At 40.1% G+C, this 20,492-nt stretch overlaps 1 protein-coding gene across 1 annotated transcript in view; it reads left to right on the forward strand.

Moving 5' to 3' along the window:
- The window catches only part of med17 (mediator complex subunit 17), a 21,254-nt gene continuing 762 nt past the window's right edge, over window positions 1-20,492 (forward strand). Inside the window, exons 1-12 of the mRNA XM_084125413.1 lie at window positions 1-342; window positions 2,010-2,251; window positions 3,852-4,015; window positions 6,152-6,371; window positions 9,851-9,987; window positions 10,078-10,159; window positions 10,590-10,742; window positions 11,826-11,956; window positions 12,086-12,270; window positions 13,187-13,324; window positions 15,229-15,346; window positions 15,438-15,597. Coding sequence (XP_083981539.1) covers window positions 2,017-2,251; window positions 3,852-4,015; window positions 6,152-6,371; window positions 9,851-9,987; window positions 10,078-10,159; window positions 10,590-10,742; window positions 11,826-11,956; window positions 12,086-12,270; window positions 13,187-13,324; window positions 15,229-15,346; window positions 15,438-15,597 — 1,723 coding nt within the window. The 5' untranslated portion in view covers window positions 1-342; window positions 2,010-2,016. The remainder of the gene's footprint in view (window positions 343-2,009; window positions 2,252-3,851; window positions 4,016-6,151; window positions 6,372-9,850; window positions 9,988-10,077; window positions 10,160-10,589; window positions 10,743-11,825; window positions 11,957-12,085; window positions 12,271-13,186; window positions 13,325-15,228; window positions 15,347-15,437; window positions 15,598-20,492) is intronic.

The following is a 20,492-nucleotide window of genomic DNA, read 5'->3' on the forward strand; positions in this document are numbered from 1 at the left end:
ACGTGATTTTGAAATAGATTAATTTTTTTGACACACGCCTCGGAGTTTTGGTGTCAAGCTGAAATGCAACAAAAGTGTTAATGCAACAAAAACAACAACACATTTAAGTTAATAACACAGTGGAATCAAGCCACAACACAGAAAGAGGGACTGAGATCGCAAACCCGATTTACTCTCCGGAGGAGAAGGTGGCGGTAACGCGCAAACAAGCTGGATGACAACCGCCGGAAAACAAGCAGAAGAAGAAGAAGAAGAACGTTAGTGTCGCATAGCTCGAGAACTACAACACAATCAAACTAAGAAAGAAGACTGAGAAACAGATCACGTTTTCACTTCATATATGTAAGTGTGTGTGTGTGTGTGTGTGTGTGTGTGTGTGTGTGTGTGTGTGTGTGTGTGTGTGTGAGAGAGAGAGAGAGTCGGTTGGTTTGCTGCATAATGTCAGTTTCAAATTCTTGTCTGGCGCCCTACATAGACAGCAGTTTCTCTGTTTGTCCGGCGCCCTACATAGACAGCAGTTTCTCTGTTTGTCCGGCGCCCTACATAGACAGCAGTTTCTCTGTTTGTCCGGCGCCCTACATAGACAGCAGTTTCTCTGTTTGTCCGGCGCCCTACATAGACAGCAGTTTCTCTGTTTGTCCGGCGCCCTACATAGACAGCAGTTTCTCTGTTTGTCCGGCGCCCTACATAGACAGCAGTTTCTCTGTTTGTCCGGCGCCCTACATAGACAGCAGTTTCTCTGTTTGTCCGGCGCCCTACATAGACAGCAGTTTCTCTGTTTGTCCGGCGCCCTACATAGACAGCAGTTTCTCTGTTTGTCCGGCGCCCTACATAGACAGCAGTTTCTCTGTTTGTCCGGCGCCCTACATAGACAGCAGTTTCTCTGTTTGTCCGGCGCCCTACATAGACAGCAGTTTCTCTGTTGGTCTGTCGTACTGCAAAATGTTACATTTACAATAATTGCTTAATAAGAGGAATCATACGAAATGCATGTTTTTATTTTATTTTACTTAGTACTGTCCTGAATAAGCTATTTTACATGAAAGATATTTACATATAATCCACAAGACAAAAAAGCTGAGTTTATAGAAATTCCCCCATTCAAAAGTTGATGTAGGCTTGAATCTGGACCCGTGTGGTTCTGGATGAGCCGCTGGTGTGTTTACTGATGCTGTTCTCGAGTCCTGAGCTGTTAATGCCCAATGTTCTGCAGGAAAATCCTTCATTTTCCTGAAAATCCTTCATTTTCCAGCATCTTCTGCATATCTGAACCCTAGTTTTTAGCTGTGACTGTGATTTTGAGATCCATCTTTTCAGACTGAGGACGATTGAGGGACTTTTAACAGTTTATTACTGTTATTTTGTCTTGTGGACTATATTCAAATATGTTTTATGTAAAATGTCTTATTCAGGACAGTACTAAATAAAACACATAGCATGCATTATTTTATAATACCTCTTATTTTGTTAAAATAATGAACATTTAGTAAAGGTGTATGTGAACTTTTGACCATGACTGTTGATTTAAATAAATTATTAATTAGAATAAATAGCATATTGTTTAAATAATAATACATTACTATATAATAAATTAATACATTCAATTAAAATGATTTTTTTTTAAATACATTGAGAAAATAAAATAAATAACTTGGATTTTAATAAATAAAAAAAAAAAAAAAAAAAAATAATGCAAAAATAATAATAATCAGATTAAACTGAGTAACTAATTATTTCAGATTTGATATAATTAAATAAATAATACATGAATAGATTTGATTAATATAAAATAAATCTGACAATACAGTAAAAAAAATGTAAAAAAAACAACTATGTACTCATTTATAATATAAATTTTTACAGCTTTGATTGGGTCATTATACATCATTTTTATTTATATCGCACACAAGGATGATCATATTTGTGATCTGTGGCGTCTGAACGATTGAGAAGCCCTGCGCTAGATCACATCACTGGAGTAGACTCAGATCTGTGTGTGTGTGTGTCAGATCGGACATGATGTCGGGGGCTCCAGCGGTGCGCGTGAGCATCGAGTCGTCCTGCGAGCGGCAGGTTCAGGAGGTCTCTCTGGACGGCCTGGAGACCTACGCCCCCCCGCTCTCCATGTCCCAGAACCTGGCCAAGCTGGCGCAGCGGATCGACTTCGGCCAGAGCTCGGACGAGGACGAGGACGGGCTCGAGCGGGACAGCCGCGAGCAGTGGAGCAAGCCAGAGGCCGAGGAGGACGAGGGTGAGTGTGTGTGTGTGTGTGTGTTGGGGAGCGTTTGGTGCTCACGATTACATGCAGAGTGGCACAGATGTTGATTGGGTGTGTGTGCATAGATTTCAATGTACAGTAGTCAACATTTGAAGTGGATCAAAACCTTTCATCAAAGTTATACATGAATTTTGAACAATACCCGTTCTTGTCTTTGGACAACTCTGATGAACCTTTATATTTGTTCAATATTATAAAACAAATGCCCTTTAAGCTGACTACAGTCATTACACACAGTCTTCTGCAATAAAGCAAGGCAGAAAATAATTGATCAATTACAAACAATTGGACAAATACATAAACTTTTAAGTTTTTACATCTTACTGCGTTAGATTAAACAGAAGGGTCGTCCTGCTGTTAGCTTCACTGCTTCTGTTCTCGTCTGTAAGTCGCTCTGGATAAAAGCGTCTGCTGAATGAATGAATGTTTCACGTACAGTAGCATAGGTTTATTTAACTGCCCTGCTACTGTAATTGAATTATCAAATGTAAAAATGAAACACTGTTTAGTCTTCACTATATGAATTTAATATACATTTATTCATATTAAAGATTAAATATTGATTTATCACTGCGTCAAAAGCTGTGAGTGTTTTTGAAGTAACATTAATGAAAGGTATGGCAGCAGTTTGAGGAGCTCTCCCTTTATGAACCAATGCACAGATGTAGTTACACATCCGACTTTCTCCCAGCGTCGGACATAACCGACTCTGTTCACATTGAACGCTCCACAGTCTCACGATGTGCATTTTGTCGTAATTGTGTGTGTAGCTGTGAGAGAGCTGAAGTCGAGATCGCATGTGTGTCCGTCTGCGCGAGGCCTTGTTCGCTGCTCATTGTGATTAACGCCAGTAACTTTAAGTAGTACTGGGAAGTTAAAGAAGTGTAACAGTTTAGGAAATAGATTTTTGAAATTTGCGAATCGATAGAAATCGGTAGAAGACAGAATCGCGATTTCTCCCGCACTCCTAGTATGGACACTGCCGTTAAAGTTTTGGATCTGTAAGATTTTTTATGTTTTTAAAAGAAGTCTCTTCTGATCACCAAGGCTGCGTTTATTCAATAATAAAAATAAAAAAAACCAGTAATATTGTGAAATATTATTACAGTGTAAATCAGCTGTTTTCTATGTGAATATATAATAGTGTAATTTATTCCTGTGATCAAAGCTGAATTTTCAGCATCATTACTCCAGTCTTCAGAGTCACATGATCCTTCAGAAATCACTCTAATATGAGGATTAGATGATCATTATTTAAGAAACATTTCTCATTATTATCAATGTTAAATTTATCAATCTCTCTCTCTCTCTCTCTCTCTCTCTCTCTCTGTCTCTCTCTCTCTCTCTCTCTCCGTCTCTCTCTCTCTCTCTCTCTGTCTCTCTCTCTCTCTCTCTCTCTCTCTGTCTCTCTCTCTCTCTCTCTCTCTCTCTCTCTCTCTCTTCGTCTCTCTCTCCGTCTCTCTCTCTCTCTCTTCGTCTCTCTCTCCGTCGCTCTCTCTCTCTCTCTGTCTCTCTCTCTCCGTCTCTCTCTCTCTCTCTCTCTCTCCGTCTCTCTCTCTCTCTCTCCCTCCAGGTATGGTGAAGTTCCAGCCGTCGCTGTGGCCGTGGGACTCGGTGCGTAATAACCTGCGCAGCGCTCTCACAGAGATGTGTGTGCTGCACGACGTGCTTAGTGTGCTCAAGGACAAGAAGTACATGGCGCTCGACCCCGTGTCCCAGGATCCCTCAGTGGGAAAGGTCAGTTCAAGGGGGCGTATTACAGAAACTTTCTATCTTAAGCCTTAAGTTAAGATCTGACTAATAAATTTAGGATTTTTCACAAATTCGTATTACAGAAGCAAATTTTAAGTTGATTTATGATTCTTATTTTGTCTTACAAAATCTCATCTTATCTGTAGTTAGGAAATCGTAAACCCCTCCATCGGGTTCGGTAATCAACTCTCAGGTCTGTTACCAAGAAACCAACGGAAAAACGGAAAAACTGGAGATTAAAATGGAAAAACAAAATTAGTGGTGCTTTTCATTAAGTGAAGTTTTGATAATGGTAGAAATCCTCAGTAATTATTTGTCCTGGAAGTGCAGCACATGTAGACTGGGTAAACCCGGCCCGATCCGCCGGCGATGTGATTTTGCTGGCTTATCCACCTGGCGCGCTACTGGCGGGTTTAATCCAATCCAATTCCTTTTAACCTCTCGATGCTCAATGTCTTCTTTAGTTTAGCAAACAAATCGCTCGAGTGGGTGTATATACCACTCACTTTCATGTTTTTTTGAAATTCACTGGATGCCGTCGCTGCTTCTGCAAACCGCTGATCAATGCTCCTAACCAACACTTTTGTTGACACGTTTCCTGCCTGGAGTTTTCGCTGCAAAGCACGTCACCCGGATCCCGTTGATCACGCCTCTTGTGAAGTAGAAAATACAGCGCAGACTCCCCAGACTAATGTTCACTCTTAAAAGGTGATAGCCAGACTACAGCACAGCATTTGGGTGTTCACAAAGTCTTTCCACCATCAAACATCGCTGCTCTTCATCTTGTATCATTAATAAATGTGACGCCATTCTCAGACAGGGCTTTTATTATGTGATTTTTACACATTTGGGCTTTCAAATAATTTTGAAGTTAGGACACCATTGGGGTTGTCCTAAAGTTAGGACAGTTTTTAGGATTTTTTGTGGAGTTAGGATGCGTCTGTAATACCCTTTTCCTATCTGTAGTTAAAATAAGATTATGCATTTAAGAAATGTCATATAATGTCCTAAATGAGGTCCTAACTGAAATTGCCGTGGTTAACTTATCAAACAGATAAGACAGTTTTTTGGATTTTTTGTGGCGTTTTGGCCCCGATCACACAGAACAAGCGTTTTTTATGTTGCTAGGCAACCACCGAAACAGCTGTCCTGTCAGTCAAGTAAACGTCATATTAGACTTTTATAAAAAAAAAAATACTTTCTGTTAACATTGTGGTAGTTGCGGTTTGTGAAGTCATTAAGCTCCTGGTAACCCGCGACAGCCACCACAAGTTTATCCTCCATCATTCTCCGGACGTTGAAGCAACTGTAGCTTTCGTCACTACAACGGAAATGACGAATACAACGATGACGTTGCCGCTTTTTCCGCTTGGAGTTTTTTTGTCAACTGCAAAAACGCGAGGCGCCCGGGGCGCATAAACAGCGCAGAACGCTCACCGTCATAGGAAAACAATTCAAAAAAGGCGCCTCTCACTGCAATAATGTTATTGGTAGACTGCACGTCCGGCCATATTTATACAAAATACCATCACAAGTGATGTATACAACTATATCATTTTAATTTGTCTAGGAATTAGGCTCAAAAGAATTAAAAGTAACAGTATGCTGTTGGGAGAGTGTTTTTATATTACCACAGTGTTCAATGGATTAGATCATTTACTAGATTAACGATCGATCAATCAACAAAGTAAACTCACTCATGCTGTCATAAATCACTAAAATGTCATTCAAATTTGACAAATAATAAATTTTCTTGTCCCTAATAGTCAACATAATGCAGGGGAAACTGTAAAATTAACTGCAGCAGTGCTAAACTTGCATCATAAAACTACAACACTCGAACTATAAACGTATGAATTAACTGTCGACAGTTTCTTTTCCATGCTTCATTTTATTATATCCATGTATGTGGTTCCAGTCAAATCATATAAAGCAGTGAAATCGCCCTCGAACTCTGTCCTGCACTCGAGACGGTGACGTGAGCTCCACTGAAAGTCTTCTGTCCTATTGGTTGTCGCTCACGAAAATCGTTTCTCATTTGCATAAAGTTTAGACACCCTTTTCCTCTCTGTAGGGTTGTAAAGTAGTGATGCGTCTGTAATGCGCTGTCCTCGTGTCCAGACCCCGCAGGTGTTCCAGCTGCTCAGCAAGAAGAAGTCTCTGGCCACGGCCGCGCAGCTGCTGCTGAGAGGAGCGGAGAAGCTCACCAAGTCTGTGGTGGAGAACCAGGAGCAGCGCCGGCAGCGCGACTTCAACTCTGAGCTGCTGCGCCTGCGCTCGCAGTGGAAACTGCGCAAAGTCGGAGACAAAATCCTGGGGGATCTCAGTTACCGCAGTGCCGGTAATGCAGTGATTTATCAGTTAGTGCTGCAGGGATGAGCAGAAAAGTATATCATGGTATTTGTCAAAATTATACCGGTTTCAGGGTATACAATGGCATTTATTTATTTATTTAACCATTGAGAGAGGAAATGCTGCAGTAGATTGACTTAGATTGCCCCATTTTACTGTCATGAGTGAATATTGTAGAGAAATCCCACACTAGTATTAAAGGGATGGTTCGGAGTAAAATCAACCTAGGGTCCTTTGCACCATGACCTCGAGCCAAACACCCCCCAGAAGCCTTTTTTCCCTTGGTCGAACATTATTAAAGTTAGAGCTTATTTAGAGATATCAGCCGATGGTTTAGTGCAGGCGCTAATGGATCCAAGGCTGTGTCTGGTAAATTACCCCACTAATAATGCCCAGAATGGACCAAACTTCTACAGTAGCACAAACAGGTTCTGTACTCATAAAACGAGGCATTGGAAAGTTTGTAAGTACATCAGGAGTTTATTTAAATAACACTTGCCTGACGGCTAATGCTACCGCTAACCCGGACGTCGACGTCACTTCCGTGATTTGGGAAAAGTCGGTAAAAGTCCTGGCAGAAAGCGATCATAAGGATGTAGTGTAACGACGCCCAGTTCCAGGAATGCACTAATGTTTTGTTGGTAGAACCAGTTTATAACAATTATTAGTTAACACTAAGTTGTCAACACTTCGGAAAAAATGATAAAAAATGGGCGTTGTTACACTACATCCTTATGCATCGCGACGCTTTCTGCCATTTCTTATATCACGGTGTTTTTCAAAATTATACCGGTTTCACTGTATACAATTCTTTTCTTTTTTTCTCAAGCATGACTGGGTGTTAAGCACATTTTCTTCTGACTGAGAGGAAATACTGCAGTAGATTGACTTAGATCGCCCCATTTTACTGTCATGAGTGAATATTGTAGAGAAATCCCACACTAGTATTAATGCAGGTTTGCGAGGCTGTTTATAAAGAGGTGCCAGCAGGAGGCGCTGTAGGAGCGGCTGAAATAGCGGTTTCCACGGCAACGGCTGTACACACATCAGTGCAGCGCTCATAAACGCTGCTTTATCAGGAAAGATAAAGAAAGATTCAAATGGAATAACATATCGAAACTTTTCTAAAGACAGTCAGTTCCCTTCAAAGATACATTCATATAAAAACACCCGGGCCGCGTTTTGACTTCGCTCGTCTTATCACGCAAAATATGTGTCTATATTGACTGAAATGTATGTAGTACCCCAGAGTGCAGTCTGGACGATGGGGCGGGGCGACACGTGTCGCTCCGCCCACACCCAATTTAATTGGTTTATAATACCGCAATCTTATTGGTGTAGACGATTCAGGTCTGAGCATGCGCATTCCTTCAAGTACGATTTTATGAATGATTTGGCCGTATTAAAGAAATATTAAATGCTAACTTTAATCGTAGGCTATATGTCTATCTTGTCGGTTTACCATGGTAATTTTAGTTAAGATCTATTGGCTAATGTTTTATTGTACTTAAGAAACAGAATGGATGAAGTTATTGTTTAAAAACGAACGCAGGCCTACTTCAAGGAGATGTTTTACAAACTCGGGATTTTACGCAAAGGTTGATAATTCACTGTAAGAATGTAAAAGCAGCTGATTTTAATTTTAAAGCACGACCGTTTTTTGTTGTCATTTTTTTAACGAGATGTTGTCCAATGCGTGCATTATTTGGTAGGCTACATAGTGCAAATACAATGTTTAATGGCAAACTCACATTTCTTTGTTAATAAAATGAGGGCCTGTTGGTTCTGTAAATCCCTATGTTATAGTTTTAAAGATTCATGTTTTCTATAAGTGTCAACCGTAGGCTACTTCGACTATACTGTTACTGTGACATCAGGCCATTGGGTTTTGTGCGTTGGCTACAATAGAATTAAAACCGTGTAGTGCTGAAATGTGAAAATAAATAAATATGTATTAACTAAAACAGATTTATTATATCGATCTGGGCTTGTATACTATTTGGTAGGCTAGCCTATTATTGTCTTATTTGTCACTGTGGTTTTGCTTTAAAATAATGTTGTTGTTTTACTGAATGTTTTATTGAAATACAGTGAATTATCATCATTTGTGTAAAATCCCGAGTTTGTGTTTATTCACTGATCCTAATGGAAAAACGAAGAAGCATTTACGAATGATTTGAAATTCCGGAGCCCTGCATGACATGCGGAAAAATATTGTCTAGCCTATATCAGCCTATAGAAATGATCTCTCCTTTGATAGCCTATGCTATGCCAGTAATTTCATGCTGTCATGATCATTGCTCACTAAAAGTGGCACTGACTTATCTGCAGGGTAAATTAATAAATATAAGAGTATAGGCTAAATCTCAAACAGTAATTTATCAGCAACATATTTCGTGATATTGCCTAGCCCTAACACTGCTCAATATTAGCCTAAAGCTTACAATATGATTTTTTGTAAAGCTGGTTTGAGACGATGTGAATTGAGCGCTATACGAATACATTTTGACAGTAACTTCATCTAACTTGATTCGTAAATTCAGCAAAATATTATCCAGTTGATCATTAGGCTACTGAAATCGGAAATCCCCATGGTTATCATCACTTAATATTTCTGTAGTATGGCCAAACAGCGTAGTAGATCATTCATAAACTCCTACCATAGACTCGTACATAAAGGAATGCGCATGCTCATGCCTCAAGCGTCTACGCCAGTTAGATTGCTGTATTATAAACCAATCAAATCGGGTGTGGGCGGAGCGACACGTGTCGCCCCGCCTTAAAGTGTCGTCAAAGCGACACCGTCCAGACTGCACTCTGGGGTTACTCAAATGTATGGATCATGTTCAGTTTATTCAAATAAATGAAGATAATCTGCAGTATTTGTCATAAAAGGGATGTTGTTTTCATATGGTTATAAACAGCATTTCCTCATAAATGTGAATATTATGAACATATGAGTGCTGAAGTGTTTAAAGGGATAGTTCACCCAAAAATGAAAATTATCCCATAATTTACTCACCCTCAAGCTATCCTAGTTGCATATCACTTTCTGCTTTCAGACAAACACAATCAGAGGTATATTAAAAATATCCCGGCTCTTCCAAGCTGTATAATGGCAGTGAGTAGCGCCTGATGTCCTGGGCCAGATCTCGACTCGCGTACGGCACTGATTATTGTTTATAAAGTTTTAAATATGAATATTTTTCGTACACAAACACATGACTTCGCTTCAGAAGGCCTTTATGTAACCCTCTGGAGTCATATGGATCACTTTTATGATGGATGGATGCACTTTTTTAACCAATAAGTCCCATTATAAAGCTTGGAAGAGCCAAGACATTTTTAAATATACCTCTGATTGTATTCGTCTAAAGAAGAAACTCATATACTCCTAGGATGGCTTCAGGGTGAGTAAATTCATTTTTGGGTGAACTATCCCTTAAATATGTGGCGTTGGCATTTCAGGCTCTCTGTTCCCGCATCACGGCACGTTCGAGGTCATCAAGAACACAGACCTTGACCTGGATAAGAAAATCCCAGATGATTATTGCCCGCTCAACGTGCAGATCCCCAGCGAACTCGAGGGATCCGCGTACATTAAGGTAAAATTCAAGAATAGCAGTGATGTAACTCGCCTGACATCAGATGTTGTTTCCCCAAGATAAAGTGTGTGTGTGTGTGTCTTTGCGCAGGTGTCCATTCAGAAACAGTCTCCTGATATCGGAGACCTCGGCACCGTCAATCTCTTCAGAAGACAAGCTAAAGCTAAACCTGGTAAACTCAGCTGCTGATGAACGCTGCGGTCAAACTGTACTCGCATGTGGGGTAGATATTGGGAATAATTATAACTGAATATATGGGTAATTTTACTGTTCTCTTTAAATAATCATTAAAAGTTTAGTTTGCCTGAAAATGGGATTTCTGTGAGAGATTTTATAGAATGGATGTCACCAAAATAGTTTTGGTCACAATTGACTTCCATTTTATGGACAATTAAATTAGTAAAGATGGCAAAATGTTTATTTTTGGGTGAACTGTCCCTGTAGGTTTCCTGATTCCTGAATAGCATCTCTGATTTAAATGTATATTCCTAAAATTCTGCTTGAACTATTTTGTTCACCTTGTTAATCGAGGAGGTTTCGAATGGCAGAGCAAATGCATGTTTTGCGTTCTTCTCTGATCTGATCATGTTGTCCTCTCTCAGGCTCTCAGATGTGGCATTTAAAGCTTGAAGCGGCTCAGAACGTGCTGCTGTGTAAGGAGATCTTTGCCCAGCTCTCACGTGAAGCCGTTCAGATCAAATCACAGATTCCTCACATCGTCGTCAAGAACCAGATCATCTCGCAACCCTTTCCTGGTATTTACCTTTACAGCTAATCATTTAGCAGACGCTTATATCCCAAAGCCGCTTACAAATAAGTAAGAGCAACATAGCCAGCAATGCACACACACATCATTTGATCACTGTGATTCTGTTCATGTTTTAAGACCTATAGTTATATTTAGGGCTGAGTATTGTTCAAAAAATTAGTTCATATATGATACCATGATTTCGATAACGGTTTTTGTACAATACTTTTAATTTTACTTTTAAGGCCCTATAAAATGTTTTTTATTAATTTTTATTAATTTTTTAAATAAAAATAATTTATTTATTATTAAAAAATATAAATATTATTATTTATAATAAATAGTTATTTATTATTTATTTTAAATTGATTTGATAATCAAATGAAGGCACAAAACATTAATTTATCTTTTATTCAAATGAAAATTAAACAAGCCCTTTAATTGTTTTGGCAAACAAGTGCTACACAACAGAGGTTTAGTGTTAAAATTATAACATGGAAGAAAATTCTTATTATTATTATTATTATTAGTAGTATTACATTAAGATGTACATTATACTGTACAAGAGTAATACATTTCTATCGCAGTTTCTTTGTTGAATCAAACTTATTTTAACGAGTTGCTGTGTAGAACTACTTCTGTCATGTGATTTATAGTTTCTCTCAAATGAAATGTTGTCAAAGTGAGAATGTTAAACCGCAAAAGGCCTATTTAAATATGAATCCTGCGTGTTGTGCGTGTCTCTGTGTCAATGGTGCAGACGCGCGGTTTAGTTTACGCACATGGTGTTCGTCTGCGCCATTGTTACCATCAAGCCGGCGTAAACTAGTGTTTTCCTTGATGCTTCGCCACAGCCAATCACCAGCACTTGATTTGGTCACATCATACATGCTGCATGCTTATTGTTTCACTGACATTGACCAGATTAACCCCTCAAGTATCGAAATTTGGTACCGAACAACAATCATTTTTTTGATACTCAATGGTACCCAGCCCTAGTTACATAAGCATGTGTTCACACCACCCCTATTCTAGAATGATTTTTTTCCTGATGTGTACGGACCTTAACTGTGTGTGTGTGTGTGTTCAGGTCTGCAGTTGTCTATCTCTCTCTGCCACTCCACTGGAGAAAAGAAAAACCAGAGAGCTTCACCGGACAAGAGCAAACCAGACGACCACCTGTATGTGTTAGAGCACAACCTCCACCAGCTCATACGAGAGGTACACACACACACACACACACGCAGCGCAGACTCGGGTCCAGCGTTCACTACCGCGCACTACACACACACACACACACATCAGAGGCAGCCGCTTGCGTCACTGAGTCTGAGGTGTGTGTTCCTGTAGTTCCACAAGCAGACGCTCAGTTCGGTGGTGATGCCTCACCCGGCCAGCGCCCCGTTCAGCCACAAGCGCATGCGGATGGCGGGACCCATGGCCTACGACAAGACCGAGATCAGCTCTCTGCAGCAGAGCGAAGGACTCCTGGAGAAGATCATCAAACAGGCCAAACACATCTTCCTGAGGAGCAGGTGCGCCACACACACACTTCAGAGAGAAAGTGACTGCACCTCACTGTGTTTGTGTTTTTCCTCAGTACGGATAATCTAGAAATCATATATAAATACAGTGTTGTCACTAAGACTGCTATCAGTTAGGCCATGGAAGGCTGCATATAAACTGAGGATTTGGGTCAAGGAAGTTCTACAAAGAGGCGTGTGCGATGTTGACTAAAGATGTCTGGATATTTTCTGGAATTTTGGCTATAATGATAATTAGAATATTTTGATAATTAAAAAAAAATGTGGCTAAGTGTTTTATTCTGGTTAGGACTGTCGTGGACGGCTCTCACAGCTTTTCATATTCTTCATATTCTGTGCAGTGGTCAGAATATTAACTTTTTCATTAAGGGCCGATATTTGCCACCTTAAACTGATTCCCAGGGGCATTTCTACCTTTTATAATGGAATTTATTTTTCTAACCCGATTAGATGTATGCATCATCTTACATTTTTACATTTGATCAATAAATTCTATTTATTGGACACATTCAATTTATTGGAATAAGACTCTATCAATAAAATCTATTTTTGCACTGCATAGGTGAATTTTCACGTGTGACTTTTAGTTTTTGCAGTGAGTGTCATTCTCGATAATGTCAGCTCACACATTGTTAAATGAACAATTACACTAGTATAGTAGGCGATGCATATCAGACACCCCTAGGGAACAGCATACATTTTAGTCTGAAAAACATAACAAAAAGTAACATTTAAAGATGCTGTGCATCCAAAATAGTGTTGGATTTCATTTAAATGTGCATGACTTCACATAAAGTAATTTGTTATGAGTCAAAAGGTTATTTTTATAACGTTCACTCTGTAAATTGTAATATGTTGATCAAAGGTTTTGACCACTGAAAAGTCTCTTTGTCCTTGTGTCTTTCAGGACGGCTCGAACCATCGACAGTTTGGCCAGTCGTATAGAAGACCCTCAGATCCAGGCTCACTGGTCCAACATCAATGATGTGTATGAATCCAGCGTCAAAGTGCTCATCACGTCTCAAGGATACGAGCAGATCTGCAAGTACGACTAGATACCGTTGACACTAAAACACTTTGACGGCAGTTAAAGTGACAGTAGCTGAGAATGCAGGCCTCATTCATTACAAACAACCATGACAAAGGCTGATTTACACAACTCTTGCACAAACCTTTGCACTGATTTTCAGTAGTTTCCACAGGTTTGAGTTGACCGATTTCACCCCTTTTCCACCAGAATTGGTTCGAACTGGAGCCTGTCGTGAACCGATCGTTCTGACTGGTGCTGTCAAAGTTAACGCAGAATCATATTAACGGCACTATTTTTTTTAACGCGTGATTAACGCAGCGCGTATTTTTTGTTTGACCCGTGGCCCAACCCCTAGTTGGATAAATGGAGATACACAGTGTTGGCAACTTAGCAACATTGCAGACCCCTTTAGCGATTTTTTTTTTTATTATTATTTTTTTTTAAAAAAGCGCCCAAACCTTTAGTTTAGTTTCTGAGGATCGCCGGTACTGCTCTCCCAGCACGCACACCAGTGTGAAGGAAAGGAGGGTGCGCTGGACAGAATGTGGCACAATAATCGCTTTACCTCGATCATCTTTTCACAATCATTGGAAGCCAAAATCTAAAAATCGCACAGCCATATCACAGAGTTTACCGGTATTTCGGCACTGATGTGTGAATTGTATCTTACCGGTAAAAAGCCGGAACGCAATTGCCCGTGTGAACGGCACAAAGGTCAATCTGGTACTTTTACGTTCATTTACTGGGTTTAATGTGGGGAAGGCACATTGCATCTAGTTTAGTGGTTCTCAACGGGGGCGGTACCGCCCCCCAGGGGGCGTTCAGAGAACAACGGAAGCAAGATTTTTGAAAGGGGGGCGTTCAGGTGTTAATGGGGGGCGTTCACGAGTTTAAATATATAACGCAAATTTTTGTTCATTTACTTTTATTCATTTTAAGCATTTAGTAATTTAGTTGTAATAAACACTTTAAGTGGGCTATTTAAAAAGTGTTAGGACTATGTTTTTGTTAAATTATGTTGTAAAACATATGCGCAGAGTGTGATGTCATATTGTGTTTGCACGCGTGAAAGAATACCTCAGCAGCGCTCAAAAAAACAAAACAAAAAAACATTCGTCTGCACCCGCTCTACTTATTATCTACTTATCTACTTACTTACGCTCTACCCGCTCTTTTATTTTTCAGTGCATTTGTTTTACAATATATGGCTATTACTGTCATGGGATTAATATTATAACTATTATTGTGTAGTAGCCTAGTGTAATGTAGACAGACACAACAAGGTTTGAATTTTTCTTTGTTTAATTTGCACTCTGAATATGGGTTGGCGCTTTTAATTTTGAACTCTCAAAGTGTACCAGATTGATGAATTTAACATTAAAATGCACAAAATTTTCTTACGGGGGGGCATGCCCCCGAACTCCCCTAGAAGGCCCGAGGTCCACCCACCACAGATTTACAAAAAATCATGTGAGAAAAAATGGTATTGCTATGCCAATGCAGTTTATAGTTTGTTTTTTAGATTAAGCGCTGTGGAGTAGTTCAATTGTATTAATAAAAGTCCATTTTGCACTTATTTCATCTGTTAACTCTCACTCATTCCTGCTCGCTCATTAGTTTGGGGGTGGGGGGCGTTCAGGGACCTGGATATTGGATAGGGGGCGCCTGGCTCAAAAAGGTTGAGAACCACTGATCTAGTTGGAGGATATTAAACATGTTTGATATTTGAGCAACATGAAAACCATGAACCATGTAAATCACACATGAAATCATTCTTGCATAAATAGCGTTTTCTGTACAGTTTTAGAAATAATTTACACACAGATTTTTCAAAACTTGCTACTCTCTACTCTCGTGCCTCTGATTAGTTGAGTTAATACTAGGAAGCACTGGTGAAATGCGCTGTGTGTGATGTGCAGGTCGATCCAGCTGCAGCTGAACATCGGTGTGGAGCAGATCCGAGTGGTGCACCGGGACGGCCGCGTCATCACGCTCTCACACCAGGAGCAGGAGCTGCAGGACTTCCTGCTGTCACAGGTGCTTACGCTCGCCTTCGAGTTTGAGCATGCAGAAGCTCTTGGTGCGGTGCTAATCATCTGTTTGTGTGTGTGTGTGTGTGTGTGTGCAGATGTCGCAGCATCAGGTTCATGCAGTGCAGCAGCTGGCTAAAGTCATGGGCTGGCACGTGTTGAGCTTCAGTAATCACGTGGGCCTCGGCCCCATCGAGAGCATCGGGAACGCCTCCGCCATCACGGTCGCTTCTCCCAACGGAGAATACGCCATCTCAGGTGCACAAACACACACATCTACACACGCAGTGCGGCTCATGTCGACCTATAAACACGGTGTTTACAGTAATGCATGATGAACCAAAAGGAGTTTAAAACTACTGTTGCCAAAGGGACCGATTTAGTACCAAGTCGGTACTGAAATTTAAAAAAATGTTACGATACCAGCATTTCCCTCTAGCATTTTGAAACGGATTCTTAAACACCTCTGATTGGCCATTGCGTTCATGCGCTCAACATATATGTCTGTGATTGGCCATTGCGTTCATGCGCTCAACATATACTCAACATGATCACCGCTTATGTACATGATAAATGTACAAAAAACATGTAAATGATAAAACATGCTGTAAATAGACGTCTATCAGCGGATCCCTAATATATCTGCCGATAGACGCCTGCTTTCAAACGCTCCTGTGTGTGTGTGTTTGAGCACTCGGTGAAGAGCGTCAAAGATGTCTTTGGCAACACAATTTAAAACTGAACGGCACATCACTGTGTTATGTAAGCTTGTTTCCGCCACAGAATAATAATAAAGGTTACTGCTGCTTTTTTTTTAATCCTTTTTTTTATTTTTTTTATTTTTTATCACTGGTTTTAATCTTACAATTGCAGGTTTATAACTCACAATTCAAGACTTTATTTATCGCAACTGTGAGATTAATACCTGGCATTAAGATGTGTTTTGGTCGATCGGATCACAAGTAGACGAGGGAGACACATTCCCGTTTACACCTGGTGTTTTAATCCGTCTTTTGTCCACTTTCGGCCTCTTCTGTCCTGGGGTCTCATTCAGTGGCGGTGCCGGGGAGGAGCTAGGTGGTGCTGTAGCTCCCCCTATAATAGCCATAGCACCTGCCCAGCACCCCCAAGAAATGTCTGTAATTTTTTATATTTATATTTTAATGTCATGTTTGAATAGTCTTTTTTCATGTTGTTAAAAATAGGAATTAAATAATAATTTAAAAATCACGAGCGGATGCGCGCGGGCGCCGTGAGCGCTGAGCATGGCACTGAGCGAGCAGGTACGAGTAACATTAGTGAGTTGTCGTCGAAAAATATGGATAAAGCAAAAAAGCTGTCGGGGACTAAAAATAGAAAAAGAAAGAGGGAAAAGGAGATGGCATGTCAATTGATTCGACAGCAGATAAATAAGTGGATGGTGAAAGGCAACAGGTAGGATTTAAAGTGTGACGTCCAGGCATATAGGCTACTGACCATCAGTACTACCGGGAGATTCCCGGTGGGCCGACGTGCTTTTTGGGCCGATACATCTCATAAGCCGCGTTTCCACCGAAATTACCCAGGAACTTTTTTCCCAGGAACTTTTTTTGCCCCAGACCGGTTGCTTTCTGCGTTTACACCGCGGTCTAAAGTACCGGGAAGGTAAACTGCGCGCAACTGCTCCTCCCAGTCTGCGACGGACAGTAATCAGTTTTGAGCGCCACATTTATAATAAGTATGGAGGAGATTCAAACTGTGCTGCAGTTATGTATTGGTTTACTAACGAGGTAATTAACAAAACAAAATAGACGAGCACTGATACTAAAGCGTGTTCAGAAAACTCGTATGCGTATAAAATTAGACAACGCATGTTATCAGTTATTGTGAGATGCCTGGGACGAACGCGCAAAAATGTCCTCTTTCGCAAATACGCTTAAAAAAAGCCTGAACCCCGTCTATCAATCATAAATAGTGACAGTCTTGTAAATAGTTGTTTGTTACTAACCTCAAAGCGCTATTTCAATCCTAGTAAATTTATAACATGGTTTGGAGTGCCTTGCAATAGATGACAATGTGTAATAATGACTTAATAATAAAAGCTGTGGCAGAAAAGAGACGAGCACTGATAAAGCGTGTTCAGTAAGCTTGTAATAGTAAAAAACGTTTTGTCTTAACGGCTCATAAAACTCGTACATCGGCGGCCCATTCATTTTGTTTTGCTTAATTGGCGGCGCATGGGTTAGTGCCGCTGTAATGCATTGGTCAAAAAAAGTCAGCGTTAGTTTTTTAATGGGCCGCTGATCTAACACGTAGATCAGCGGCCCATTGGTTCTTTTCTTGATTGACACTGGGCTGGTCCAATCAGCCAGAACCTGCGCAGAATTCACTTTATAAATCCCAGTCAGCGGAAGATTGTGAACATGCGTCTCCTCCCCGAAATAACCATATATGAGCTTACAACGCCTAGTTTTACTATGCAGATCCTCATCTGCATATCATTTGCATATGATTATTCATCCACGTGATAACGTTTAACGGTACAAGACATTAGGAAAATATGAAATACGGATGTGCCGTCACATTACATTGCTAAAAATCATTTAGTTGCCTATCCTTGCCTTGTTTTTGAATAAATAAATCAATTAATGTAAAATACATTTCAGAGAAAGTTTTTCTCAATCTTTTCCACTGGCCAAATAGTATTTTTAATTGATTTATATTTTTAATGGAAACGGATAGACCTTGGGCATTATTTGCACGAAACTATTTTCTCAGACAATCTTGTATTATCATGATAAACAATTATCTCTGTAGTTAAAACATTAAAACACAGAAAGCCAGAGGAAAAGTGTTCAAAAGCATCGCATCCACTGCAAATATTTCTATTTATTGAATATAAAAAATGTTGTAACTTCTCAGTAATGATTTCATGTAGTTTAAGTGTTTAACTGCATTAATGAGAATGGCATATTTAATCTAAATGTTTATATCAGGAGTAAAACCTATTTTAAATCATTCTTTTTTTATTTAAACTGTTATTGTGAACATGCACTGTATTTATGATTAGGACTCATAATGAAGATGTACGGTTTTCCTTCATCTGCCGTTAGATAAATATATGCGTCAGTTTCACTGAACGGCCCGATGCGCGCTCGCTGCCGCGGACATTTAAGAAGGGATGGATATTTGCTTCAAGTGATAGGCTTGGTGAGTGAAATTATATTTGTATTATCTTTCTGCTCCGTCTCCAAAACGTTCGTATGCATGGGTCAGGGTTTGTGTGCAGATGCGCCAATTTTCCCGTCAAGTTTGTTTTTATAAAACACAACTTATGCGTGGGAAGTGGCGTACGCTTCTTTCAGGGCCTGTTTTGTGCGTACGCAACGGTTATAAATGAGGCCCCTGATTTCTTTGAAGGAAGGGTAAATGTGTGGGTTTTCCAGATCTTTCGATCTAATGACTAAATTAAGCTTGTGCAGTTTTCATGTGAACGTGCCCGGAGACGACGGAAACACACACAGAGCAGCATCAGCTTTAGTTTCTGCTCTGACAGCCGAGTGTGTGTTAGAAATCTGGAGTGGTGAGAGAACATCGGCTTGGTACTTTTTTTCACCTTCAAAACAAAGTTGATTCTCGTGCCGACAGTTTAAATCCCGTCTGGCTAGTGCGCTTCCCGTGATGTTTACTCATTATTTCAGTTGGCTGAGAGAAGACCAGGGTGGGAATTATGTAATTTTAGGAGCAAAGCCATCTGGCCTCCACCTTTTCTTTTTTTTTTAGGGGCACCAAGGCCATATGACAGGGCACAAAGGCCATTGAGTACAATTCGATGGTTTTCCCATTCAGATTGATACCATAACATCCTAATTTGGAATAAGACATGGATTATGACTTTTTTAATAAAAAAAACATTTTTTAATGAGAGAGAGAGAGAGCGCCATTACATCCAGAAGGTATACACCCTCACAACAATAGAAACAACATAAATGCCAATAAAAGCATTCAGAAACACCACAAATGCCAATAAAAGCATTCAAAATATTCATTCAGTCCTCTATATCATGTGAGTGTGAGAGAGAGCGCCATTTCATCCAGAAGGTATACACCCTCACAATTGAAACACCACAAATGCCAATAAAAGCATCCAGAAAGTTCATTCAGTCCATTACATCATGTGAGAATGTGTGTGAGTGAGAGAGAGATTGATAGAGAGAGAGAGAGAGATAGATAGATAGATAGATAGATAGAGAGAGAGAGAGAGAGAGAGAGAGAGAGAGAGAGAGAGAGAGAGAGAGAGAGAGAGAGAGAGTGTGAGGGAGAGAGAGAGTGAGGGAATGCAGTGGATTATTTCAATCAGACTCATCACTTGAAAGAGAATCTGCTGGTATGAATTGAAAACACAGCACATCAGTATCCAGCACTCATAATGATTACATCGACGCATTTGGCTATAAATTCAATAAAATATTATTCCTGTCAATAGAAATCTGATGTAAACTGAGAATATATCAATATTTCTCCAAATCTGCACACTTTTGAGCTAAAAGCCCTGAGGGACGTTGTTTTGTGAATCGCTTTCATGACGACAGCACAGGAGTTTTTTATGAATGGGAGCGGCTGACGCTCATAATTCATATTAAAGGTATCGACTCATTTTTTCATTTCATAACTAGTCCTGACACAAATTAAGACATAACTGTCAATATAAATTTCTCAGAATACAATAGTGGTCAAATACTGAAACGTGAGTCTTATATCTTTTTAATGATGGTAATAACAAGGTAATAACATTAAATCTTATAGTAACTTTGAACTATTAAAAAAAAAAACGCTTCAGTGCGCCGACGCACTGGCAACGGTTAACAGGTTAAGACATAACGTTACCTCTGGAACCTTGCATAGGGCCCTTTTCCTAATTGAAGTTCAGAGACTACTTGGGTGGCTCGCTGTAATTCAAAGCAAGCCCACTATGCCGCACTGGCGCTTTATACATGGAACTTGGACAGGGCGAGGGCACACAGGCCACTGTGGCCGTACGATGATTTTTTTTTCACGGGGCATGAAGGCCAAAGTGTAGGGCAACGGCGGCCGTGGCCACGGTATAATTCCCACCCTGGAGAAGACGCTCTCTTGTGGCTGTTTGAACACATGAGCGTTTACTCTATGAAATC

Source organism: Abramis brama (genome assembly GCF_963993115.1).
Source record: "Abramis brama genome assembly, chromosome: 10".
Classification (NCBI taxonomy): Eukaryota; Metazoa; Chordata; class Actinopteri; order Cypriniformes; family Leuciscidae; genus Abramis; species Abramis brama.